Source organism: Urocampus carinirostris, chromosome 16 (assembly GCF_059441175.1).
Source record: "Urocampus carinirostris isolate Australia breed hairy pipefish chromosome 16, RoL_Ucar_1.0, whole genome shotgun sequence".
NCBI classification, from domain to species: domain Eukaryota; kingdom Metazoa; phylum Chordata; class Actinopteri; order Syngnathiformes; family Syngnathidae; genus Urocampus; species Urocampus carinirostris.
Window position 1 is genome coordinate 15,996,542 of NC_142364.1, and position 27,978 is coordinate 16,024,519.

Below are 27,978 nucleotides of genomic sequence, written 5' to 3' on the forward strand. Positions count from 1 at the left end.
TGCGTCATTGCCAACATGGCGGAATAACACATGAAGTGGGCTTTAGCTTCTCATTTTTGTCGCCGATAAGTGGATTTTATTTATCGATGAAACGCTGATGGTCAGGTAAGTGTTAAGAAAAAAAAGGATAAAATACTGTTAAAATATTTTTTTTTCTCAAAAAGAGAAGGCGTTCCATGCAATAAGTAGACACACGCTACAAATGTCGCTCTAATGTTACTGTTATACGATTTTTTTTATATAATTCTAGTTTGAAAGCATAATATTTTACCAGCTAAATCTTATTTTATCACATTTTTCCCAATGCAAAAAAATAAGTTGACGCTCGAGGCTTAAACTATGTTGACCCTGTTACAAATTGAAAACAAAACAAAGCAAAGTTCTGCAGCTAAAGCTTCAGGACAGCAGTTTTGCTATAGTGCTTTGTCAATATTGCAACCAAAAACTGTTAAAAAAACATTTACGAATAAAAGAGCGTCAGGTTTAAAGATCAAACATCTTTTATTGTTATACTGATGTAAAGCGTGCATAGCATGCAGGTACAATAAATGTTTTCAAAACAGCTTTACACAAAACCTTTTTTTTATCCGACAACATACACAATTCAAAACTAAGACAAAAGATAATATAAACGTGGAATAGAAACATTTAGAGAGAATAACTCAGCGAGACTGACGACCCAGGAGGGAACGATTTACGTAACAAAATCTTAAAAGAGCGACATGTCTCTCAAAACATTGTGCCTCATACCAATTCGTGTGAATCTATGTTTTTGTGAGATTTAAAACATGAAAGTTGTAGTTATCAGTGTTGCGATAATTTTCATGAATATGATGTTTGCACTCCCATCAATGCTACAAAAGACACTGTACAAAGTCCCATAACATTTAAGGTAGTGGTGTGATCAGTGCCTCGTATGATAATCTGCATTCATTGATGAGGTTTGGGTAGGTGGGTGTATCCCTTAACCAATAGGCTTGTAGGGGCATCATTTCCTGTGGTGTAAATTGGGCAAGTACAACCTGGTGGCGCCCATCCCTCTCCAGGCCAACAAATGTTTCCGCCCGGTCTCTAGCATACTAGCATTATTTTGGAAATAAATTGAAGAGTGAAAGGTGAACACAGTTTTTTCAGTGACAAATTGCTAAATAGTGTTTTTCTTCAACTTTGGTTTGCCATAAAATATCAAATTTAAGCTTTACTGTGTTTCAGTGTAGCTCAACGCTTTGTGCCACCTTCAGGTCCCAATGTTTCGCCGTTCGAGGTTTAGCGTTCGTCCGAATGTGGGCAGTGGTGGGAGGACACCGGCTTCATCGCAGGAAACTGTTCCTGCGAATCGGGAGACAAAAGAGCCTTCGAAAGCTACTGATGACATTGTGCCGGGGGCCGGGGTTAAAGACATCCAGCCGGTTGTTGTGTCTGCAGTTCAAGATCCCCCTGTGAAGTAAGCGGTTTATTTGTTAAATCAGTATGGAAATAGGAGATTTGGTAAGAGTTAGCAAAGCTGCTGGTGCATTTAATGAATTGAGCAACAAGCACATAACCAATGTTCCAAATAACATGGAGTTTACATGCAGAGTTAGCAAGTTACCAGCTGGCGCAACAAGCCACACACTTAGACAAGGATTTCTTCCAAGTAGTCAAATAAATATTTCTTTCCTCCATAGTGATGGAAACGATCCAAGTGGGGATGGTACCGGCTCCTCGGCTGCAGTCCAGAGAAGAAAACGCTTCTCTGTGAAGCCCAAGGTTGCCCCAGGTCGCCTCGCCGCCCTCTCTCGGACGCAAAAGTCTACTGCCGTGGAGAGCTCTGAAAGTCCACCTCGTAATTCTGATCCAAAGTCACAAAATGAATCCCAAGTGGCCCGCCCTGTAGCCGAACTGCCGAAAGTCGAGCCTGTACCCACGCCCGAACCCGTGCTCACATCCAGTGATTCTTCAGGACAAGCAGATGTTGTGTGCACTGACAAATCACAAATAGCACTTGAAAAAACTGAAAATACTTTGATACTGTCGGATGAAGCTCTTAACAAAGTTCCTCCTAGGCCGCCGGACAAAGAAGCGGCGGCACTGTCTGAGAAAGCCAAGACTCTGCTTTCGTCAAAGAGCAAAAAGTCTTCCATTCCCAAATTCTCCTTGAGTCGACTTTTAAACGACCCGTCCGATATTCATAGGCTGGAAAAGGCTAAGAAACTGCGTGACTTGCTCAGGCAGGAGATGAGAAAAGAAAAGGTCAGTCATTTTTTTGTGATAATGTAACCGAGTGGCTGTAATCACTCATCAAAAAAGGGATTTTAATGAAGTTGTGTTGCAGGGTTCCAAGAAAACAAGGAAAAAGAGTGGAAATGAATTTGATCTGGATCCCTCAAAAATGACCATGAGGGATCTCATCCGCTACCTGCCAGTATCCAACCCTATGTCGTGAGTTCACCTTGGACATTTTGCAGATTTTGCTGCATCGCGCAATGCATTCCCTCAAGTGACCCTCAATATTCTCCTCACAGGTCCAGCTTGGAGGAAGAAACACAGGAGAACCAGACTGAAATTCTATGTTCCCCAACAGGAGAAAAGTAAGTTTACTCTTTTCTAAAATCAAAATGGCGCAACATTTAAAGCGATCCTTCTAATTTGATATCCCAGGTCGCCTGAAAAATCACAAAAAGTGGAGACTAAAGCTGTCCCAGAGATAAGTGGTCAAGCAGAAGAGGAACAAGATCCGGCAGACGAGGAGGAAGATGAGGACGCACTGATGGTGCCTCGGGTCAAAGTGGCCGAAGACGGAACGCTGATTCTGGATGAAGAGAGGTGGGTTTACTTCCTAAACATCATACTGTGTTCCCTCGCCTTATCGCCGTTCCAGTTTCATGTCCGGGGTGCATCGCAATTTTCTTTTTTTTATTGAAAAGTTCTACAGATTACAGGTAGATGACGGATTTCCGTGCTATGTTAAGAGTGACAGTACACTCAAACCAATTAGAGACCTGCCTTCTGTTTCCTGGGCACTGTTTGGAGCAACCCAAATGAATCGTTTACATGAATAGTGACAAAAAATAACCCCTTACACATGCTATTTGCGGGCAATCAGATCAGGGGAAGCAAGCAAGAGCAACATCATTACGGAAATGGGCATTTAGTGGCCCCTCTACATACAATGTAACTTGGATCAAGCTCGTTTCTATATTTCCTTGTAACTTGAATGAATCACCCCATAATCCCCAAGTCATCCAAGTTATCACTAAATAGCCCAAAAATACATCCTGCTGATGACTAAAATATCATTAAAATTGTTCTTGAACATACAAATGCAGTAATATGATAAACAAGATATTGTTAACAAAATAAAGATGTGAGATTATTATGAGCACTTACCTTGGAGGATGTCGGCGGTTGCTAACAGTGGGGTATGCCCGGTGGTGCAGTAGCATTAAAGACTGATGATTTGTATGTTTAAGGCTTGTATAAGTAACCTGTATTGTTTTGTACTAAAAAATAAACATTTCATAAAATAATATGCTCTATAAGGATAAATAAAGTTGAGTGGAACTTACTTTTGGAAGATGCGCTTCAAGAGGTCCTCCTCCGTGGTAAAAAGTGGCCAAAAAAAGTGTTCCGACCATTTTCTCAACCGCATCAAGCTTTCTTATTCCACTTTCATTTCAAAAGAAACGGCTCGTCTCTTCTTTACACTTCAAACCAATCATATTGAATGGATGCATGAGATATTAAACAAAAAAAACGTCAAAGTTCTGAGCGCGCTGGAGATTCAGTACACGTAGCACTGTATGTTTACATATGAACTAGAAAGAGGAAGCAGATTTTTTTACTTCCAGGTGGATGGTGGGTGAGCTCTCACAGCGCCACACGCCGGTAGCGGCGGAAAGAATCACTACAGTAATGTCCTGTATTTGGAAAAAGGTGCACACAATACAAAATCTAACTTACAGCAATGTCCGGATAATTTTCGATATCCAGAAAAACAATGTTCGGATCTACCCTTTTACGTAAGTCGAATGGTAGCAGGGGAGCGTCTGTATGTTGTTTTCCTTCTTAAATATGCGGTTTTTGGCTGGTGCGACCTTTACTCCGGAGAAAATTTTATAGTCCGTATAATACGGTATTTAAAGGATGATTTCATTCACATTACTCACCCAAATTAACACGGTGCCGATCTTGTTTGCTCTCACTCACAAAAGTGTGCTTTATTGCTGTGGTCTGTTTTCACCGTGTGCTGTATGTGGTTTGCCAGAAGCATGGACTAACACTACTTGTAAATTGATGCAAGTGTTGCATCCGCTTCATACGGGCTAACTTTTTCGCCTTGGCAGAAATCAACCAATACACATTAGGCTTTTTTAGCAAGGAAGCTGGAGTTTGTGGGTGACACTATTGTCCTGTATTACAAGTTCCATAGTGCTCGGCGTCATAAAAATGTCCAGAAGGAGGAAAACTGGGAATGCGCAGTATTGCACACAAGTAAACGGATTTCTTGGGTTATGCTATAGTACGTAATACGGGTGGTTATACAGCAGATTAACTGTGAAAATCAAGGGAATACTGTGCATTAGCGTTAAGCTAACATGGGGCTGAGGAGTGCTTTCCACCATGGAATCATTGTGAGGTTTTGCCTGTCTCAGCTTGACTGTGGAAGTCCAGAGAGCCAAAGGGCCGAACCCAGCCGAGGGCCGAGACCCCATCTTCGAGCGCGGCTCCACCACTATGTATTCCAGTTTCAGGGCGTCCACCTACTGCAAGCCCTGGACTAATGAAGGTCCGCACAAAACTGGCGTCTATTCAAGTCAAACTATTGACCTGTCGTCCTATTCTAATTGTCTTTATTTTTGCAGAGACGGACATGTTCTTCCTAGCAATCAGCATGGTGGGAACGGACTTCTCCATGATAGGCCAGCTTTTTCACAACAGAACTCGGGCAGAGATTCGGGTCTGTAACGAAAGCAATGCTGCGTTTATGTTGCTATATCATTCTCAATTTTGTTTTTGTGTGTGTGTTTAATTTTGCAGAACAAATTTAAAAAGGAAGAACGGCTGAATGGGTGGAGGATCGACAAAGCTTTCCGTTAGTGCGCCATCTTAGATCTTTTGTGAGTTATTCCAATCCCCTGATAAATCATCGTTACTGTGCCTCACAGGCGAGAGACGCAACCTAGACATCGAGTATTTCACAAAGCTGCTGGAAAAGATTCTCGAAGTCCAAAAAAACAAAAAGAAGCTCAGGTCGCTCGTGGAGAAAAACCGCTACAAGAAGCGACAGAGGAGCACAAAGGGAGCCAAGAGTGAGTAGCTCTGAAGAAAGTATTGTATCATGTTTGTTTTTTGTTTTTCAAACCACCTGTAATATGTGAAAAAAATGACAAGATTAGGGTGTAGATTTGGTAGAATAAATTGGATTCTTGTTTTATTTTTTAGAATATTTTGTATTTAATCTCCTAAAATCTAACTTCCACATGCTAAGAAAATAACATTCCAGGCTTGTGCAGTTTATCAAACGATATTTACTAACTAGTTCATTGTTCCATTTAAGGGTGCTGTCCAAAATGTAAAAATGTTCTACTCAATGACGCTACCTCCTGGTTTAAGTCATCATTGCAGCCCCTGTCAAGTACGTTCATTTCTTAGACCCGCTCAAAAAAAGCTAAACAGTTTTTCCGTCTTTTTAGGATTTCGGTTGGCGTTTTGACTGTACTCGAAACAGTCCTTCTCTTACTTTCACAGTTTTCACGCCACATGACAGGGCATGAAATCACCCACACTTCCTGTTTCCTAATGTGTTGCGAGTCCAGAAACGCTCTTATTAAAGTAACATAAAAGCAGATAGGTGCAGTGGAAAAAATATAACGGTTCTTTGAACTCAGTCAGGCATTGTTAACTCATAATTAATAGAGAAAATATTGTATTGACACATCAAAGGATGTACCCTACCTTTGTTTGAATTAGTCACAAACTATAGGTGATTGTTTTTTGCTAGAGCTTTTAGCCTATTATTAAAAACTCATTTAAATCTGTAATTTTTTTAACTTTTCATGTATTTCTTTAATCAGCAAAATATTTCAATAAATGTGTATTAATTGGGGTTTATTGTTTATAATCGATACATTTCTAGGGACACTGTGTAAAATGTAAACACTGGATGTCGCTATTTAGTGTAGCGCAACTGAAAACAAGCCCTTAAACGCACAAGGAAGAATACATACTACAGATACTCAAAGTGACCCAACCACACCATTTTCCTTCTGTTTTTTTGAGAGGTTTTCGGGTACCTGTAGCAGCAAGATGGCTATCAGCTGTGTCAGTTATCTCTAGGTCAGGCATGTCAAACTCTGATTTTCCTCACAGGCCAGGTCCAGACTTTATGTTCTTAGTTAGGTCTTATCAGTAACGCCAACTATTTCCCCTTTTTTAGCACTTTGCTTAATCAGTCAGTCTACATTTGTAGCCTACCCTACATTTCATAATCCCAGATGATAAGAGATTCTGAGCACAACAAATTTATTCAGAAACAATGGAAAAATGATCCCTATTGAATGGGTTAACAATTTGTTTGTACAAATGCATAAATGCAGCTTTACTTCTGAACCAACTCACACAATCTCAAGATCTCTCCTATGAACAAAAATATGCTCGACCCAATTATTACACCGGTGAATATATCATTCCCGTTTCATTTTTCCTGTAAAACTCTGCACCCGTGTCCACTTTTGTTTTCTGGCAATGCCATTATGGGCAGGGTGTCCATAACTTGTTTTGTTGTGGTAAATGGTGAAGGAAGTTTGATGGTTTATTTTTAGTTGGACCCGCTATGTCCCAAATGTTTGTTTCCTGGTATTACCTCCTGTCAATGCTGGATGCCAGCACCTTTACACATTTACTGCCCTCTAGTGGTGGGTAGTAGCATTTGGTTTGTATTTATTTAAAAAAAACACAACTTTTCATAAAAGTAAGCTACAGACGTGTTTCTTTGTTGGAGACTTTTAAGACGGGCTGGATTAAATCATCCAACAGGCTGGATCCAGCCTGTAGGATGATGTACAGTCATGCCTCCTCTAGGTGAAGCTCATGTTATTAAAATAAATGCAAATTTCTTGACCTACAGACTTTAAAATAAGGCATGTTTTTATGATAGTTCAGGGGCGGCTAACTCGGTCCTCGAGAGCTGCATGGCCTGCATGTTTTTGGAGTTTCTATGCTTCAATACAGGTGATTTCAAATCACCTGGATCATTATCAAGCTCCCAGACTACTTGCTAACAAGCGAAGATTTTGAATCACCTGAGTTGGAGAAGAGAAACCTCCAAAACATGCGGCTCTCTAGGACTGGGTTGGCCACCCCTTGTGATAGTTCATATCTTTTTACTTAGTTTTTAAAATGTTTTATTTATTAACTAATTAATTAATTTATTTATTATCTCTGTGAGGGGCTAAATGTAGGGTGTGTTGTTTGAGGTGTCCTTAAAAAGTTTAAAATTAAATATTTTCTCTATTAAGTATGTTAACAATGTCCAATTATGTTCAAAGAGCCTTTATATATATTTTTTCCACCACGCCTCTCTGTTTTTGTCTTTCATTATTGGCGTTCCGTCCATGGAGCGCATTACACTGGACAAAAGGAAGCAGGGACAATGGGGGGGTGAGAGGGATATCATTTTTTTCTTAATTTGTAAAATAAAAATGATGAAAGTAAGAATAGGACTGTTTCAAATAAAGTCCAAATGCCATCCCAAAACCCCCAAAAAGATGAAAAAGGAAGCGTTTATTCGAGTGCGTCTAAGAATTTCACATACTTGCACGCACAGCAAAAAGAGCTGCGATGATGATTTCAGCCAGCAGATGGCGCCAGCAAGAGGAATATCTTTAAGTCACATACCTACCTTTAAATAATACACGACGTCCTGGCTGACTGGGGAAAAAAAAAATTTATATTTCGGCCGTACCACAAAGCCCGAGTAAAGACGTCGGACAACATTGAAAATGAAAATAGAAATAACAAAGAACTGTCAACCCCGACAGGTAAAGAAGACCTTTTGGAAGATTTAATGGACAGCGAAGAGGAAGAAGACGATGACGAAGAGGAGGAGATCGCCGACTTACTGTGCTCGGATGGCGACGATGGCGAAAAAGAAAATGATAAAAAGAAGGCTCCCGCCGCCAAGTCCAGGTTGAAACGCAAACTCCAGATTGCGCCGGAGAATTCTGCCACAGAGCAAAAGAAGTCTAAAAAGAAATTGGAGGATAATGGCAGAGAAGGTGGATGTCTGTCATAACGTTATGTTTTTATTTTTTAACCACATGTAATATTTTAGAGTTTGATTTTCTCTTCTTAGAAGATGCCTGCACACCTGAAGACACAGAGGCAGCCCTTCCAGAAGATCAAGCTGATTTAAAACCGTAAGGACGCATAGACATTTTAATATACAGTGCCTTGCTAAAGTATTGGTCCAAAAGAACTTCTTAACTTATTGCAATATTTCAGGCTTTAAACTTATTAATAAACAAACTAAAAAACAAAGCATAAGAATGAACAGTTGAGACACAATCATGAACATAAATCTAATGTATTCAACATTTTATGTTGTGCTAAAAAAATGAAAAATTGCACAGTAAGCCCTATTTGAGTTAAGACTTTGTACAACCTCATTTTGCTGCGATCACAGACAGTCTTTTTGGGTATTTATACGTTTTGCACATGTTGAAAAGGAACTAATAGCTCATTCATCCCTACAAAACATATAACCCCAGAGCATGATGCTGACACCATGTTTGAGAGTGGGGATTGTGTTCTCAGGGTTTGATGTGCAGCGTAACCATTACGCCAAACACGTAGCATTAAGTCCATCAAGTTCAATTTGGTTTTCTTCTGACCAGAGCCCCTTGTCTCACATGTTATTTGTGTCTCTTATGTGGCTTCCTACAAACCCCTAATGGACTTTTTATGTCGTACTCTCTCCAAAAGGGGTTTCTCTTTGCCACCTTTCCATAAATGACAGATTATCCAGAGGACGACTAAGAGTTGTCTTATGCACACATTGTCCCACCTGGACGTTGTATTTCTGCTGGTCATCCAATGGGATCATGGACCCCATGGTTGCTTATCTAATAATTTTTTCCTTGTTTGGGCCAAAGGTTTGGAGGGACGACCAGGTCTTGATAGGTTTGCAGTGGTTTTCAGCTGAGAGATCAGGGATCCAATAATTTTGCCACACCTACTTTTTATTTTTTTATTTTTAAATATATAATACAATGTTGAAATAATTTGGTTGTACTTCATGATTGTGTCTCGCATGCTGTTGATTTTTAGATTTTTTTTGGGCAATATGACATTTTTGGAGGGGGGGACTACTTTCACCAGGAACTCTCGTTATATTCCCAACTCACCTGTTCAAATGAAGATTCTTTTAATGGAAAGTTTTCCACTTAATCACCAGGTGTGATAATGCAGATACGACCAATTTACCTGAACGCACTTCAGTTAGGCCCGCCAAACTCTTACGGGCCACAGCAGTCAAGCCGGTTCTGCCCCTCAGCCGAAGGTGGAGTAAAAAACTTGCGCCCGGTCCAAGCACCACAAGCAAAGGACACAATGAGACCATTGTGGAAGATGATGGTGTGGATAAGGAACCCTCAAAAGAGCAGGTGAGTCTACCATAGCCGTGTTGAGTGCAGATTTTTCTTAGATGCTTTTTTTCCAGGCAAACACAGATTCAATACAATCTGCAGAAGGATCCCCTGAGAAGGAGAAGAATGATCTGGATGATGGAGACGATGATGATGGTGCTTCCTCTAGTAATGAAGATTACTCAGTTAAACCTGCAAAACCTACAAGGTACACATTTTCTATTGTTTAAGAAACCCGAGGCTAGGTACCACTACAAATTGGTAGAGAACCTCACTACAGCAGACCCTGGGATGTTCGTTCTGAGGTGGAAATCTCAAAGTCAAAATTGCCATATAGTGGGCGTTATAAATCTATGGCAATTTATAGCATATAGGATTTAAACACCCAGTACCCCAGATAAATGCATTAAAATAACAAAATAGTATATAGTAAATATTACCTATGTGTATATGGTTAAATAACAGGAAATAAATATGCGTGTAAAGGAAAAAAAATGTATTTACCTTTGGAATTAGCGGGTGGATGCAGAGTACAGAAGGAGAAGGCAAATTAAAAATGAAACTATTTGCTTCCTTATCAGTCATAATAGTTGCAATTGTTGATTGGTTATGGCCATGCAACTTTGCGAGTTTTTCAAATTTTCACAAACTTTGTTACCATGGTTAGTAGGTTTTCTTCCCTTAGCAATACTGCAAATATTTATATAATAATAATTACAGTACGCAAATTACAGTCTTATTGATGACTCGCTAGGTTTTTACAAAGCACATGAGATTCTGAACTGAAAAAAGGGGAAGGAATTTTGGAAGATCGTTCGACCAATAGCGTTTCAGCATTTATGGGACACAAACAAATAGCATTTTGTATCAGGGTTCCCGTGGATCTTTGAAAAGTCAGAAAAGTCATTATATTTATTATTCTAAAAATAAGGCCTTAATTGGCATTCAAATGTCCTAAATCCAAATTTGGAAAGTTTTAAAATTGTGAAACCAATTAATAAGATTTATTTTTAAATTATTTAGTAAAAAAGTCATTTTTCATGCATCATGATAAGAAGGCTTTTACGGAATTGCTGCAGTAGTTACCTGCTAGGTTTGACGGAGGATCCATGATGTAGTGCAAACATCCTTTTTATTTGTTTCTCCATGTGTAAAGTGTTATATTTTTCAGATGGAAAAACTTTTGTTTAAAATGGCCTTAAATTTATGTGGTTTTGTCCATGTCAATTGTGTATGCGTTTTTTGTCAATTTGGTCTTAAGTTTGATTTAAAAAGGCATTTAAAAAGTCTTGAATTCAATCTGCCTTAAGCTGTAGGAACCCTGTATATGACATCGATCAATAGCAGACAGGCATCTTAGAGATGTAAGCTTAAATGTAATATGTTTTTGGGGATACAAAACAAGTTGTTGTTTATTTTGTGTATTGGGGGAAATGCTGTAAAGAGTAAATACTGTATTGACACTGTAAAGTGAGAACATTGTAAAGGGGTGGGGGTGTTCCCATATTCCAGGGGTCTACGGTCTGATAACATGTTTTTATTTTACAGGTATGGAAGAGTCCCCAAAGCCCCCAAACACCTTGAATACGCTGCAAAAGAAGAGAGCCCCACATCTAAACCTGAACGAAAACAAACACCAAAAAGGGCTCGATCAACCGTGAGACCTTCTACTGCTCCAGCATCCAAAAGGTCCAAACTCATTACCATCAGAGCATCTCAATCTGAATCCAGCGAGGAAGAGGTCGAAGAAGAGTCAGGCATTCAGATGAACGAGGAAGAAGCTTTTGTTCCCGCTTTCTTGCGCTCCCCTCTTGCTGTCATCCCACAAGTGGATGAGACAATGGAGGAGGTGCCAACCAATTTTCCCCTTCACAAATCATTCTCTTATTTTTTGCATCATTTGTATGTCTTTGCATGCTTTCCATATTTCACACCCCTCCTCCCTCCTCTTCATTGTAGCTTGACATCTATGGCAACATGTCTGATGTGTTGGACATTTCCCACGATGCACTGTGCCCCGATTCCCTCTGTGAGGGAGACAAAAGTGAATCAGGGGCACCTGAACCATCTGTGCATCATTTGGACCTCTTGGTCGTAAGTGTCCCATGCTTTGTCAAACACCAAAAAGGAAAAAGCCCAATATTCCGTTTGAGTTTTCAACATTGTCATTATATTTTAAGTTTTCATTTTGATCATTTTTAGGTGTGAAAAAGCAAAGTATCTGTTGGATAATGATTAACAAAAGTGTTGCCTGTTTTGCAGGATGTTATTGACTTAATGTCTTCAGAACCCACTGTAGGTAAGTTGAAGCTCCTTTTTTAATATTATTACCAATAGAATAAACCCCCGGGGTTACAACTTTAATCCAATCTAAGGTGGGGATCAATAGGCCAAATTGTCATATGGCGGGGATAGAAATAAGCTAATGCATTCGAAACCCCGCCACCCTAGAAAGAAAAACATTAAATTTTTGTATACTTGTATGTAATATTCATGTATTAAATAATATCTATAAATATACATGTAAGGGAAAATATACATTATTTTTACCTTTGGTGCAATGCGACTTAAGCTGGTAAAGTGGAATTAATGGGTGGATGCAGAAGAGTGAGAAGATGACAGATTTCAATTAAAACTGATTTTAAATTTTACACTTGCGAAGGTGTGGCCATGCTCTTGAAAGACTTTCTTGCTTTAATCTCCTCCTTGTTTTTGATAATTGTCCTGATCGTTGATTGGTTACGGCCGTTGATAGGTTGCGTGTGCTTTCTTATATTTTGAATATTTCAAGACTTGTTCCCATGTTATAATGGTTTTGGTTTTTCTTTTAGAATCACTGCAAGAATTGGGACCAATAGCTAATAAATATAGTATAAAGTACACAGTATTGTATTGCTGATTCACTAAGCCTTTACAAGCGATTATGAACAAATGGATAAAAAGGCATCATGGGAGGGAGTTCAGCCCGACGTGTATCAGCATTTTATATGATGTCGGCTAATCTCTTGACAGGGATTATAGAGACGAACAATCATACGCTCAAACACGGCACAGTTTTTGAACTTGTGAAATAATTTGTTGTTTATTTATCGTGGGGGGGAAAGCCATAATTAGGGGCCCAAATAAACTCCTCTTCCAAATTGTCATGTGAAAACATAGTAAAACAAGGATGCCGTAACCTGGGGGGGGTCCACGGTACAAATGTAGAAATTGAAAGTCTTTCTCTCAGTCTCTGAGGTGGAGAGCTACAACGAGGCTGCTCAAACACTACTCGCCATTGGCAACCTACCTCAGTGCTCCCAGTCGGAGACTACTCATGATCAGACCACAGGTACATAATTTTGCTGTGCACTGAGTTTATATTGCTTCAAGCGATATTATGATACACTCAAATTGCTTCTGATCGCAGGGGTAGAAACGGATAGCCTGAATGAGACTAACAAGTTCTTGGAAGAAGAAATTGCAGAATTCATCAAGGAAAACAGTTCCGGCCAACTTTCTTTTGCAGACGCCAACGTCACACAGATGACTGATGTTGCTACCTCAATGCCCACAAACATAGAATTCTCATCCCAACAAACTGTGTTAGGTCTTGACTCGAGCCCACAGACCAGAAGTAGTAACTCCTCCGAACCAGATGTGTTACTAGTGAAAAAATCTGAGGAAAGCTGTAGTTCTACTACTATTATTTCTGAAGAAACAATCCCTGTGGAAGTAGATGATGATCCGGCATCGAAAAACCAGAGTTGCGACGTTATGAAAGCCGGTATTGTACTGGCTGCTTCGGAACCTAAATCTACGGATGCCAAAGTCAGTGAAGTTAAAGAGAGCAAAGGTCGATTCTCAAAAATAAAACCAAGACCTAATATTCCACAAATATCTCGACATGAACGGTCTGAACATCAAACAAAAGAAAGTGGCACCAGTTTTGCTTCAAAGGTCACAGCAAGCACAACAATAGGATCGAATGTGGTAACTCCTAAGGACTTAGATCCTAGTGAAGAGAAACCAATGGAGTCCATTGATTTTAAAGTAGTCAGTGATAATAATGAGGCAGAATCGGACTTATCAGTCATAGAATCTCCTGCCAGAGAGACAAAGGACCCTGCAGACCAAGAAGCCGAAGATATTACCCCACAGAAGCCCAATTCTGCAACTCAAACCGGGAGGACTCGATTTCCCAAGGTGAAACCCAGACCAAACCTTCCCCACATATCTAGAAGTAAACAGTCGCGCACAGATGAAACAAGCCTATTTTCAAATTTGGAATCTTCTGGCAAAGAAAAAATAATAATTGTTGGGAATTCCAGTGATAAAAAGTCCACAGAGCCCGATACATTTGAAAGTGGTCAAAATACTAAGGAACCTTTGGTTTCCATCGAGTTGAAGACGTCTTTGGTTGAATCCAAAGAAAAAGACTCAGAGACCACTTCAGTCCAAGAAGGTGCAGATAATAAGAGTGCCGAACAGGACCAATCAGAAGTTCAAAAACCAAGACCAGTATCACTGCTGGTCACAAAGAGAAGTCGATTCACAAGGATCATGCCAAACCTTTCACAGACATCTAGAACTTCACAACAGCAATCCCAACACAAAACAACCAGTCAATCTGAAGTAAAACCACAACCAGCTCCTAATTTAACTCCAAACATGTCCTTAAATTCTGATATGACATCTGAAAACGACCCAACTTCTAGTAAACAAAAGAGAGAAGACTTCGGACTCATTGCAGGAGATACAATGTCGACTGGTAAGGGTAGGATGGCATCCACAGAGCCACAAACTAAAGACGGCCAAAAACCAATCGACCCAAAAGACGGAGATCATGACAGTACTTTGCAAGAGCTACCCGAACATCAGAACCCGAGTAAAGTTCTCCCTCGGAGAAGTCGATTTCCAAAGGTCAAACCTAACCTTCTGGCAAGCTCTAGAAGTTCACAGTCTAAATGTGAAACCTCAAAAGAAACTGCCAAGGACTCCAGCCTTGGGTCCAGCAAATCACCTGTACAATCATATCCAGATAAACCCATCCAGAGACCAAGTCCTTTAACCGCAACCGATGATTCAAGCACCACTCTTCCACCCTCTGACAAAACTGCTACAAGAGGGAAGACTTTGTCCCCTGTAACTACTGCCAGAACTACAAAGTCCTCAAATGCCAGAATAGTTGAAAGGGGTCCAGCATTGACTGATGACACCGATGTTTCTTCTCATCAGATAGCAGCTAGTCCTTTAAATACCACATCCATAAACATCACACTACCGGATTCAGTCCATGGAAGTTCTCAAACCAGTGATTCAAGCACCACTCTTCCGCCCTCTGACGAAATTGCGACTCAAGAAAAGACTGTCTCTCCAGTAACTACTGCCAGAACTACTAAGTCCTCAGATGCCATCATAGTTGAAAGTGGTCCCGCATTGACTGAGGACACGGAAAGCAATATTTCTTCTCATCAGATAGCAGCTTGTCCTTTAAATACCACATCCATAAACATCACAGTACCGGATACAGTCCAGGGAAGTTCTCAAACCAGTGATTCAAGCACCACTTTTCCGCCCTCTGACGATATTGCTACTACAGAGAAGACTGTCTCTCCAGTACCCACTGCCAAAACTACTAAGTCCTCAGATGCCATCGTAGTCGAAAGTGAGCCCACATTGACTGAAGACACGGAAAGCAATATTTCTTCTCATAAGATAGCAACTAGTCATTTAAATCCCACTTCCATCAACATCACATTACCGGATACAGTCCAGGAAGGTTCTCAAACCAGTGAATCAAGCACCACTTTTCCGCCCTCTGACCAAATTGCTACTACAGAGAAGACTGTCTCTCCAATAACTACTGCCAGAACTACTAAGTCCTCGGATGCCATCATAGTTGAAAGTGGACCCACATTGACTGAAGACACGGAAAGCAATATTTCTTCTCATCAGATAGCAAGTAGTCCTTTAAATCCCACTTCCATCAACATCACATTACCGGATTCAGTCCAGGAAAGTTCTCAAACCAGTGATTCAAGCACCACTCTTCCGCCTTCTGACGAAATTGCAACGAGAGGGAAGACTGTGTCTCCTGTAACTACTGCCAGAACTACAAAGTCCTCAGATTCCATCATAGTTAAAAGTGGTCCCGCGTTGACTGAGGACACAAAAAGGAATATTTCTTCTCATCAGATAGCAACTAGTCCTTTAAATACCACATCCATAAATATCACACTACCGGATTCAGTCCAGGGAAGTTCTCAAACCAGTGAAGAAAATCTTACATCTAAGGCTCAACCCTCTAAATGGTAAGCTTCATGTTATTTACATAGAAACAAACAGGGATACACCGAAATAAAAACTTTGGGCTGAAACCCAAAACCCAAAATGTGTAACTCTTTGCTGTAAAACAGACATAGAAACATCGAAATAATTGACTCCCATAGCACTAAATTTTAAAAAGTGCTTTACACTGACTTGCTAAAAAAAGCATAATATAGAATGTTAAATAATGGACTAGCATATTACTACCTGCTGATTTAAAAAAAAATCATTTAAAAAAATCTTTTAAAGCACTTTAACTCAATTCTTATTAAACAACAAAAACTAATTTCACTGATTTAAAAATTCCTTTTAGCCAGAAAAGTGCAACAGATAAGGTAAAACTGCTGAGAGATTTCCAATGGAGAAAACTCAAGCGGTCTCGTTCAACTTTAATACTTTGAGTAAAGTGGCTGGTTGTGTAAAAAATTAAATATTCTTTGTAGCTGCTGAACAATCTCTCCCCCTCTAACGGACATGATAGTGAATAGTGACTAAAAAAACAGGAGAAAGCAAAAACTGATGAGGGTGATAATACAAAAAACGTCACACTCGCATATTTACCGAACGGAATAAATACCAAGGGCTATTGTTTGGTCGGAACAAAACCATGATTGCCCCATATTGGTGAGACTCGTCCTCCCTGTCCATTCTACGCCCTTGAAAAATAGTGACAATCGTGAATAAATTAAACTCTCCTTGCACATAACTTGACGCCAGCCAATCGACTTCGGGGACTCATGGACAAAATGTCACATACAAATTACGTGTTGACAAATTCAAGCTGCTCAACCGTAGTTGGTTAACTATAGTGCTAGCGTGTAAACATTAGCCAAAGTCTGACTAACAGCTGTCTAAAACGTAGAATCAAAGAACAAACAAACTTGGGAGAAAAATGTCTTGTCGGTAAACGCTTGTTTATGACCTATATTTCCTCTCTACCCATGTGCAAAATGAAGAATAAGCAGCCGCATCGTGCAAAATCTCCCCTGAGTGAAAGCCAGCTTTGCATGGCTTGCCTCACTTTGTGTTTGCTTTGTGACGTCATTACAACATTATGCTTTCCGAAGCCTTTTTTTTCTCCCAGTTTTGTTTATTCTTTTGTACAAAAACAAAACTACACATTTGGTTACTTTTTGCACAAAAAGGTTCCGTATGAAAAATTTTATGCATTCATTATAAATAACTACACTCTTACATCACAATATTATTTAAATGCTTGTTAGATATAAGTTATAAGGCTGTACGAGTTGGTTTTCTCATGGAAATTTCACTTTCACTGTAAGCACCGAGGAAACTTCAGTGTACAAAACCTCCACAACGAGACGAAGCAGGCTTGTGAAGCCCAAACCCAACGTCGGGCGTGGCCCTCGGCAGTCGCGACAAGTTCCAGGTTTGATAAATTCCAAATATTTTATTATAAAATTTTATTTGAGTGTGATTTCTCGTGACCAGAAATGAACGTTTTTCTCAGATGCTGCTCCTGGTCCTGGAGGCAAAACCAATGTACAGGGTTCGCCAATAGAGGGCGCTGATAATCAAGTTAAGGCGACCTGCTTGGCATCAATGAGTGATGGACAAATGCCTGAGCATACTATCCAGGTAGAAGGCTTATTTTCAACTTAGATGTTTTAGGCGTTTCTTGATGTGCTTGGAAATCTGAATATATTAAAATTGTGCATTGACGAAACTATAATCCTAAATCGAGACTTCCCTTTTTTCACCCTATGTTCACAGCATGTCTCCCAGTCCAGTCCTGTTGCCAGCCAAACCCAAGAAAGTCTCTCAATGTTTACAGACTGTAAGTTGGAGATTTGTGAAAAATTGTGCAAAAGTTTGTTTTCCCCCTCTAATATAATAGATCCCCGGGATATGACACAAAACTGTTCTGAGGTGAGGATCACAAAGTGAAATTGTCGTGTTGTTTTGCTACATGTGTGTTTCATGCTACACCTAAACAGGATACTATGAAATGATTGAATGTGTATTAGTGCAAGGATTACATATCAATTATGGGCAATGCAAAAAAAAGAAGGTAGCGTTTCCCAGTGGTAAATTGTAATAGGAAGAACATGTCGCAATTAAAAATTTAAGCTACATATTATTGTCCTTTTTTACCCAACACCCACAAATATATTCAGGATTTACTCAAGATCTAAAAATGTGTTCTATGTCTTGATAAATGTACACGCAAGATTAAGAATCGCATATGTAAATCGGAGATTTATTTGTGGCTTTTCAAAATATTTGATTTATAACAGCTTTCCTGTCTTTTATTGGTGCTGGAGAAATTGGACAATTGTTTTTTTTTTTAAATCCCTAATAAATCATTGAATTTGGCTATTAAAAACAACCCTATGTATGTTATTTGGCCTTTTTTATTGACATTATTATGTTTCTGCCTTTTGAATTCTTCCTTTTATGCAAAAGTCAGTTTCTTTTCCCACGGTATTCATAATGACATGATGAAGAAATTAAGCACCAACTGGGCGGCACCTTATTTGTTTTTGCTGCGGTATTATGTTCTATAGTAGACGGGTAGGTCGCGCTAAATACTCACCATTATTCTTTTATGTTTTAATTGAGGCTGAGAAACAATTATGTGCAGAGTGAATGTCAGTTTCATATTGCAACATGTTCACCTTCTTCTTCCATAGCAGCGCTGCCCGTGCCAACGGATCCAGACGAGCCCTTTTTCGTCCTCTCCCTGATGGAAGTGCCGCAAGAAGAGTCCTCGCAAATAGAACTATCCGAGCAGAGCAGGTCAGAATTGTCTGAGTAGGGTATAATAACACCACGTGCTTTAGGGTCTTATGGTCCTCCCATGTCTTTGCAGTCTTCCTGTTGCAGGGACGAGCAGTTCCACACATGCCGTCTTGCGTGGAGAGGTGGGTATCGCCATAGTACCAAATATTGTCCCACTGAAATCTTCCAAGATCTTTAAATATTTGGTGTTTTGCCCCTCTCAGGGGATGAGGGTGACTCAGTGACTTAAACCTTAGGGATGATCATCATAGATAGATACTTTATTCATCCCCGTAGGGAAATTCTCACTTCCAGCAGTATCCTTTTCTGGTTTTATTAACAGATTTACAGGCTGGCCTCAGGGTGCTGTGTGGTAGTTTAGCAACAGCGGAGTGGATGACGTCCTCCCACAGGACAAATATAAGCTGTTGTACAGTAATCCCTCGTTTTTCGCGGGGATGCATTCCTTAAAAGACAAAATCCACAAAAAAAAAAAAACTTTTACCGATTTGTTTATGAAATACCCCTGTCGTTTCATCGGTATGACAACGAGCTAAATCACCAAAGAAGGGCTGTGACCACAGGGGACGTGTAATTTAAGCTTTAGTTCCTCCTCCGGATGGTGAAAACTGCAAAAGCACAATACAATGCAATGAGACCATGTGCTAATAAGTTCATAAAAATTAATTGCATAAACTTGTCTGAACTATTACAAACTACAGTTATTTATACATTATATGAGCACTTTTAGAAATATATGTCATTGCCTTGTAATCCTTTAACATGGATGAGGATGGATTTGACATGCAACAGTCCTGTCAGCCATTTTCTGAGTCCTTGTTTATGTTGAGCTGGCGGAACTGGAAGTTATGCGGGAAACCCAGAAGTAGTATTTTTTTACAAATCTTTTCAACTTCCAAATAAACAAAGTATACATTGACAACCTTCCCTGATGGACTTACATCAATTTTTAGCCTTGTAATACATTTTAAACACACTAACTTATTCATTAAAGACAAACGGTTGCTGTAAGGGCAACACAACTCGATTATTTGATACCAAATAATAAACCCGATTTACAGGCTCAAGTTTTTATTTAACATTAAAGTACTGTACTTAATACATATTTTTTTTTAACAAAAAGCTTCTGTATTGTCAAATTATTTTTTCAAAAATAATCTTTCAGCTCTAGGGCAGCACGGCGGCGCAGTGGTTAGCGTGTGTGCGGCACAGTTCTAAGGTCTTGGGAACCTCCTGTGTGGGTTCAAATCCAGCTACCGGACTTTCTGTGCGGAGTTTGTATGTTCTCCCCGTGCTTGCGTGGGTTTCCTCCGGCACTCCGGTTTCCTCCCACATTCCAAAGACATGCATTTCAGGTGGATTGGCCGGTCCAAATTGTCCCTAGGTGTGAATGAGTGAGCGAGTAGTCTGTTCCTGTGTGCCCTGCGATCGTCTGGCAACCAGTTCAGGGTGTCCCCTGCCCACTGCCCGATGATTGCTGGGATGGGCTCCAGCACCCCCATGACCCTACTGAGGATAAGCGGTGCAGCTAATGAGATGAGATGAGAATCTTTTAGCTCTCATGTATTGCACAATTAATTCCAAAAAAAAGGGGTGGAAATTATTTCAGGATACCACTTTTTTACTTTAAATGATATTCTGTAGCCTTCACCTGGAAAGTTTTGGAAAACACATGGCATAAAAAGGATTTTACCTTCCTTTAGTACAGCGGTTGGCAGCCCAAAATGTTGAAGGAGCCATATTGAACCAAAAAACAAACGTTGAGAGCTGCAAACAAATCCAAACCTTGATACGAGCCTAATAAGGAAGGCGACTTATAATGTGTGTATACATACTAGGGCTGTGATTTTCAACCACTGTGCCGCGACACACTAGTGTGCCGTGAGAGATCGTCAGGTGTGCCGTGAGAAATTATCCAATGTCACTTTTTAAAATTTAAAATTGTATAAAACACTTATGAATCATTTTCTGCAAATATTGTGTCATTGTCAAGTGTCTGTGCCGTAAAAACTGGGGGTATTACAAATTATATTGTAATCAAACATACTGTTCAGTGTAATTTTATAACATTTTTAGTTAGTGGTGTGCCGCAAAATTTTTCCAATGTAAAAAAAACGTGCCCTGGCTCAAAAAAGGTTGAAAAACACTGTACTACGGCTTCAACAACTAATCATAAAATCGATTGAAATTGAATATTAAAAGCATTGGCAACTTATTAGGTCGTCTATTCATTGTATTACGTGATTTATGAGCCATTACGTACGTTAAATCAATGTAAAATAAGACTGAACACAATTCTGTTGTGATGCTGAGAGCTGTAGTACCACTTCAGTCGAGCAGAGGGCGCCAAGACTGTTTTTATCCCCAAAAAGTTATCTTACATATTTAAAAATCTTTGTTATTGAACATTGCATCATGACAAACAAACTTTGCATGAAAGTTTCAACTTAAGGTGTGTTAAACTGTTTTGTCATGAAACAAAGTTGCAATGCCAAAAAAGTAAACCATGATACAGCGATGGATAACTGTGTTATATGTTATAATTTTATACAATTTAATCTCTTGTAGACTGTACACATTGTTTTGCAAACAAAGTGCATCCGATTTTATTTTTGGACGATTAGAGGGGCTTTCCTCATCTAGCTATTCGTAATTAAGGTGCATAATATAGCCTTTTTTTCTTTAGGATGCACACGCGGAGCCTGTTGTACCAGCGCCACCTGCAGGAAGTGAAGACGGGGCAGCATCAGTTGCGAGGAGTTCTCCCCTAAGGTGATGTAATTCCTTAACACATTTATCATGTTCGAATGCAGGCATGTCATATTTACGGCTTGTAAATTTCTGAGTAGATAGATAGATAGATACTTTATTCATCTTCGCAGGGAAATTCACATTTCCAGCAGCATCCCTGAGCTGAGAACAATACAATAATAAAGCAAAGAGAATACAATATACAAATACCCAATGTGATGTGCAAATGCCCACTGTAGCGTGTTATATAGAATATCTAAATAGTGCTACACAGAATACATACAGAGTACAGTAATCCCTCGGTTATCGCGGTTGATTGGGACCAAAACTACCCGCGAAAAGTGAAAATCCGCGAAGTAGTGACGCCCCTTTAAAAATGCTTAACAAAAAAAAAAAAAAATATATATATATATATATATATATATATATATATATATATATATATATTTTTAAATTATTATTTTATTTTATTATTATTTTTTTTTAGACCCGGTTAATGGGGACCAAAACCACCCGCAAAAAGTGAAAATCCGCGAAGTAGCGACGCCCCTTCAAAAATGCTTTACATTTTTTTATTTAATTTTTAAAAATTATTTTATTTTACTATTATTATTATTTAGACCCGCGAAGTTCTGAACCCGCGAACGTGGAACCGCGAAGTAGCGAGGTCCCACTGTATATCAAAAGGAAAACACTTCTCAACGTCAGGTCTCTCAATCTTGCAGCCTAGGGGCCAAATGTATTCCCTAGAATAATGGTTTGAGGCCCCGCTCTAATATGAAAGTTAAAGGGACAGAGTGTATTGTTTGCCCACTAGATGTCACTGTTGTGCCAGTGAAAAGGCGTGCTAAAAATACAAGGGAAATAGACAAAATACGGAGACTCAGAGTGACCAAAATGCACCTTTGAAAAGCAGAGGAATAAGAAATTAAAAAATAAGAAAAAGAGATAAAAAATATAAAAAAGATCAGAAAAAGGACAAAAAATAAAACAATGAAATAAGACAAAAGGTAAAAAAAAGGGAAAAATTTCCGATTTTCCGCAGCCCCCAACTCAATTTGCCTCTTCCTGATTTCTGTGTTTTTTGCATATTTCTCACTCAAAAAGGTTTCAAATCATCAACCTATTTGAATATCACACTGAGAAAACCCAAAATGTAGTTTGGAAATGTTGATTCCATTTAATAAGTCACAAAAAAATACAAACCTATTTGGCCCTATGTGAAAAAGTAATTGTTGTTCTGGTCCTGAGGCAGCAAAGCAGCCCCAAATCATCACACTGCCACCACCATGCTTTACTGTTAGCCTCGGGTTTTTTTTGTTAAACACAGCTCCATTTTTACGCCAGATGTAACGGCCACACACCTTCAAAAAAGTTCAATATTTGACTCATCAGTCCACAGAATGTTTCTCCCAAAGTCTTGAGGATAATCAAGATGCTTTTTGGGCAAATGTGAGACGACTCTTTGTGTTCTTCGTGACTGCAGTGGTTTTCTCCTGGAAACTCTACCTTGGATGCCATTTTTGGCCAATGTCTTTTTTATAATGGATTCATGAACATTGACCTTAATCGGCCGGGGCTGCTTTGCTGCACTAGGATCAGGGGAACTTGCTGTGGTTGACAAAATAGTGAATTGTGATGTTTACCAGAACATCCTGAATGAGAAGGCCATAAGTGTGTCCCCTCAAACTCAAGCGCTCTTGGATCATCACTGGTGGTCTAGTGGTTAGGACTCGGCACTCTCACCGCCGCAACCTGGACTCTATTCCCGTTGCATACAATGTTTTGCGATTATGGTCATTGTAACATTGTGACTGTAAAAATTTACTGACTGAATTCTTTTTCGGTGAAAAAATGCATTTTATTCATGAATACATTCGGGAACTGATTTTCTAGGAGACCCAAAGGCTTTCTCTCCTTCCTGGCTGGGACAAGCAGCGCCGCAAAGTCCGAGTCGCGTCGCGGGAAAGCCGCCTCACGCCGACCAAACGTTGGTAAACTTGCGCCCAGAAAGGGGCCTACAGCGCCGCCTCCCCGGTTGGAGACGACAATAACCGAAGCGCCTACAGCATCTCAAACAGCTACCTCTCTAGCTTTGACAGAGGTCAGTACTGCTGTGAAGCAGAGAATTGAGTTGAATTGTCAGTGGTTCTCAACGGTTCTGAGCTGAGGACTCACCATTGCACCCTAATGACCAGTGTTGGGACTAACGCCGTTATAGTTTCAATGATGGGTTCATCTAACTCATGTTTCCTGCTTTTCCGTGGTAACGCTTAAATATTAATTTTGCTTTATTTTCCCAATTTTTAAGCCGTTCATAATAATACATAATAATTGGTAATATGTGGATTCAACAAAAAGACAAACCTAAGGGCCCAGTCACACAGCCGTTTGCAACTGTATCGCGGCTGAATCACGACCAGAAATTTCTGCCCGTGAAGCAGACGCTGTCGGACGCTTTGAGATCGCGATACAGACGAGATACAGCCGTGCTTTACACGCGGCAAGAAATTCACACGCGGTTGGCCGCGCGAAAAAGTTTTGCGCTGCTCAAAACTTTAGACCACGGGTAACCGCGGGCGGCACACGTGGTACACACGCGGATATGACGAGGTACAGACGCGGAACGACGTGTTGCGGCCAGGGCGTGGTTACACGCGGGTAGGACGCGGAATTTTAGCGGGTAATCGCGGGTGGAGCACGGTCATAGCACACTTGTTCTGCGCCTGTATCGCGGCGTTATCACGTGAATTAGCGTGTGTAACGCGTGTGACGGTCAAACGCCTTTCTCCGCGTATATTCAGCGCGATTTGCCGAGCACACGTCGGTTGTGCTCGAGACGTCAAGGGGTGAACATGGATCCCCGTCACCGTAGTGACCTCGTCTTAATCCATTTTTATTTCTTGACATTTCTTTTCATTTCATAACAAGATAATAGAATAAAAATGAAAAACTATTACAATAATAACATATTGGCTTCTTCTTCGGTGCCATAGCTTGAAATCTTGATCTTCACGGGACTGTTTCTTGAGCGGTTATTATTTCTACAGCCCGGCTCGGCAGCTTTTATACCCGTGGTCCACACGCGGAAAGGACGTGGAAATGACGCGATGAGGAAGCGGAACAGTCGCCGGTGTCTGTTTTGCGGGCATACCACGGATGAACAGCGGGTTGGCCAATTTTGCACATTTTCTACCGCCGGCAAAAACAAAATCGCAAAATTTTACCCGCGATGCTGACGCAAAAGGCTGTGTGACCGGGCCCTAAGAGCTGTTTGGGAGCTGAAAGAGCAGGCTCTCTCCAGGTTAGGGTTCTATTATAACTACTGCAGCCTCCCCTGCGGCGTTTGCATGTTCTCTCTGTGCCTGCGTGAGCACTCTGTTCTCTTCACAAAAAACATGTCAGGTTAATTGGCCGGTCCAAATTGTCCCTAGGTGTGAATGAGCGAGTGAATGGTTGTCTGTCCCTGTGTGCCCTGCGACTGGCTGGAAATCAGTTCAGGGTGTCCCCTGGCCACTGCCTGAAGATTCCTAGAATGGGCTCCAGCACCCCCGTGACCCTAGATCGGAATAGTGGAGAGGAGAGTGATTTTTTTCTTCTCGGGCGAAAGTAAGAAAAGGACTGTTTGAAATCCAGTCCAAATGCCCATCCAAAGCCCCCAAAAAGATGAAAAGGGAAGAGTTTATTCAAGAATTCTACATAATTGGTCGCGCAAAAAAAAGGAGCTTGCAATGAGGATTTCAGCCAGAAGATGGTGTCAGCAAGTAAAATATTTTGAAGTCACGGACTTCAAGTGCCGTATATACTTGCATATATCGTATATAAGCCAACATCGTGTATAAACGACCACCTTGCTTTAAATCGGCCACCATACAAATGAGAAAAAAGTTTTATTAAGGCCATTTGATGTTGCCAGGCACCAATCACAAAGCAACTGTAGTATTTAATTTGTCTCTCACTCTGTTTCCCTCTCTCCCTCTGTCTCCGCCTCTCTCTTTTTTTCATTGTCTCACCCTATTTTTTGATCTCTCTCTTTTAATTTTCATATTACCTTCCCTCTTTCTTTTTTTTTCTTTTTCCTTTTTCTTTCTCTTTCTCTGTCTGTCTCCCTGTCTCTTGTTTTTTCTTTGTCTTTCTTTTTCTCTTTCTCCTGTTTTTCATCTGTGTCTTTTTATTTTTATCTCTCCTCTCTTTGTTTTTCTTTCTTTTTCTTTTTACTTTTTTATTTATTTTGCTCTGTCTTTCTCTATCCCTCTCTTTGTTTGTTTTCTCCCATTCTCACTTTTTCTCTTTCTTTTTCTATCTTTTTTTGTCCCTTTAACTCTTTCCATCTTGCTTTATCTTCCTTTGTATTTCTTTCTCTTTACTTCCTCTTTCTTTGTTGCCCTTCTCTCTTTCTCCCCCACTCTCTCTCTTCTCTTCCTTCCTTCCTGGGAGACATTTTTTGTCTGCTATACTAACTTACTAAATTGCTCCTACTCGTGTCTTTTTTGTAGGTTTCATTATCTCCCCCTGAAAACCTCGTGGCCGTCCAAGAAGAGCCCACCAACGTGTCCCAGTACTTCCTAAGCGACATTTTCACAGAAGTCAACGAAACGTGAGAAGCACTCGCGCAATTTTGACTTTTGGGTCCAATTTCAGGATGATCTGAAAACGCACTATAACCTTGTTTTAGGTAATTTTGTGTATACTTAAAAGCGGAAGTCGCATCCACAAATGTTTACGTGCTATGCACTCCTGTTTTCTGTGTTTATCATGTGGTATATCCTTTTTTATTTATTATCATTACTCATCTAGTGTTGAGCCTTAAGCCAATGTGATGTCATTTTAAGTAAAACAGTGTTTTTTTCTGATGAATCAGAATAGCATCATGGCATACACTATTTGATCTTCTACCCTTTAAGCTCTATCTTAAGATCTCTCCCTTATGTCGTGTTTTCATTGTGTAGCACTTTGTTTGTATGTACATTTTTTCGGTAACACTAGATTTCTATTTTTTTACTCAACATACACACAGACGGGCACATCTTACTGAGGAATTATGGAAAGCTCTTGTTATTTTTTTCCGCTTCTGGAACTAATTGAAACCCAAGCTAATTACGATACCCCCCGCCTCCCCGTGTAATCACCTCAAATGCATGACAAACAGTCCGTTATTTTACGATCCAAATAAACACGTTCTTTCACCGAAACGGCAATCTGCAGATATTTACCTCTTTCCCTCCTTTCACATCACACTATTATTGCTGCCATCTGCGGAAGCTCCGAACATGACCACATAATTTTTTTCAAACTACTTTTGGCCTAAAAGTTCATTCTTAAGATGCCCGACTTCAACTGTAAAGTCTTCCAACATGAACCTTTGTTTCATTGTTGTATAACTGCCAGTTCTCTATTTTTGAATACAGTGACAGTTTTGAGGTTTTGCGCCAACAGAAAAGGAAATAACGAATTAAATGTTATGTATTCAAAAAAAAAGACTTGTTAAATTAATTTCAGTGACGTCAGCGTAGTTTGAAGCACTCTACCTTGGATGCCATTTTTGGTGTTAACTCTCACAAGCCTACATCGCATAAAATTGACCCCATCAAAGTACTTTTAAATAGCCCCACACTGAAAGACATTCCAAATGTTAATACATTTATTTTTTTTACTAATTACAAGATAAATATTTTGTAGTGAATAAAGACTAGTATATTGTTAAAAAGCTAAACGTATAAAATGTTTAAACCAAACAACACTTCAATGGCACTTTCGTACACCTTTTTTACATTTGGCAATCGTTTCCCTTTTTATTTTGGTCATTGTTTTCCACTTTTTCTTTCCCTTATCACTATTACGGGCAGGAAAAGGAAATCAAACCAACAAAATTACAATAAAGTGAGATGTGGTCCTTCTCAATCTCGCCGAATGAGCAGGAAGAAGAGATAGAGCACAGCATTATCGATATCTGCTCTTATGGGTTGTAATCGACCCTGCTCGCGGGTGCCTCAAATAATCAAACATTTAAAAAGAGATATATAAATATAATTGCCCTTGTTCAAAACAGGATCCAGTTCTCGTATAACAGGAAAAAGTGAAAATACACTGTGTAGAAAGAGCAACAAATGAGATACAATTGTTGCAGTATGATCTTGCTTTTCAACGGTTTATAAATATCCTGTAGACTAGATGATCAGAATAGTGGATCTGGGAAATTGTGTTATTGGCCTAATTTTGCTGAACAATGCAATGCTCTATTTAATATTGCTTGAATAACCATTTATTTTTAGTATTTGCATTAGATAACAATGTAACTGTGCCATTGTGGCCCGCCTAAAATCAACTGCAATATGTGGCACCAATCCAATATCTCCAGTTGACTATTGTTAAGACAGTGAGCCAGTAGAGCAAATTTGTGTCATGCTTGATAGCTCTTTCCCCTTCTTTTTTCAGTTTTTCTCCTGCCTAAAATAAACCGCACTCTCGCAGATGCCATTTAATATCTGTGTTTGACTAACACGAAGAGCAGGGTCCAAGAGAGCAAAAT

At 39.8% G+C, this 27,978-nt stretch overlaps 1 protein-coding gene across 4 annotated transcripts; it reads left to right on the forward strand.

Moving 5' to 3' along the window:
* On the forward strand, window positions 1–27,875 carry LOC148350407 (uncharacterized). 4 transcript variants are annotated; one of them, XM_088356161.1, is made up of 27 exons: window positions 1–105; window positions 1,242–1,444; window positions 1,668–2,232; window positions 2,315–2,421; window positions 2,505–2,570; window positions 2,641–2,805; window positions 4,635–4,768; window positions 4,845–4,939; window positions 5,020–5,074; window positions 5,148–5,291; window positions 8,022–8,258; window positions 8,336–8,399; window positions 9,437–9,644; window positions 9,701–9,834; window positions 11,175–11,475; window positions 11,586–11,720; window positions 11,889–11,925; window positions 12,856–12,957; window positions 13,036–15,919; window positions 17,219–17,325; window positions 17,407–17,534; window positions 17,670–17,733; window positions 18,590–18,695; window positions 18,769–18,820; window positions 21,385–21,470; window positions 23,346–23,553; window positions 25,946–27,875. In XM_088356161.1, the coding sequence occupies exons 2-27, from the start codon at window positions 1,248–1,250 to the stop codon at window positions 26,048–26,050; spliced, it is 6,486 nt and encodes a 2,161-aa protein (XP_088212287.1). In that variant the 5' UTR covers window positions 1–105; window positions 1,242–1,247; the 3' UTR covers window positions 26,051–27,875. The 4 variants fall into 4 exon arrangements, with proteins under 4 accessions (XP_088212287.1, XP_088212288.1, XP_088212289.1 ...); XM_088356162.1 differs by having other exon boundaries at window positions 18,593–18,695; XM_088356163.1 differs by lacking the exon at window positions 11,586–11,720.
* Window positions 27,876–27,978: the final 103 nt, after the last annotated feature.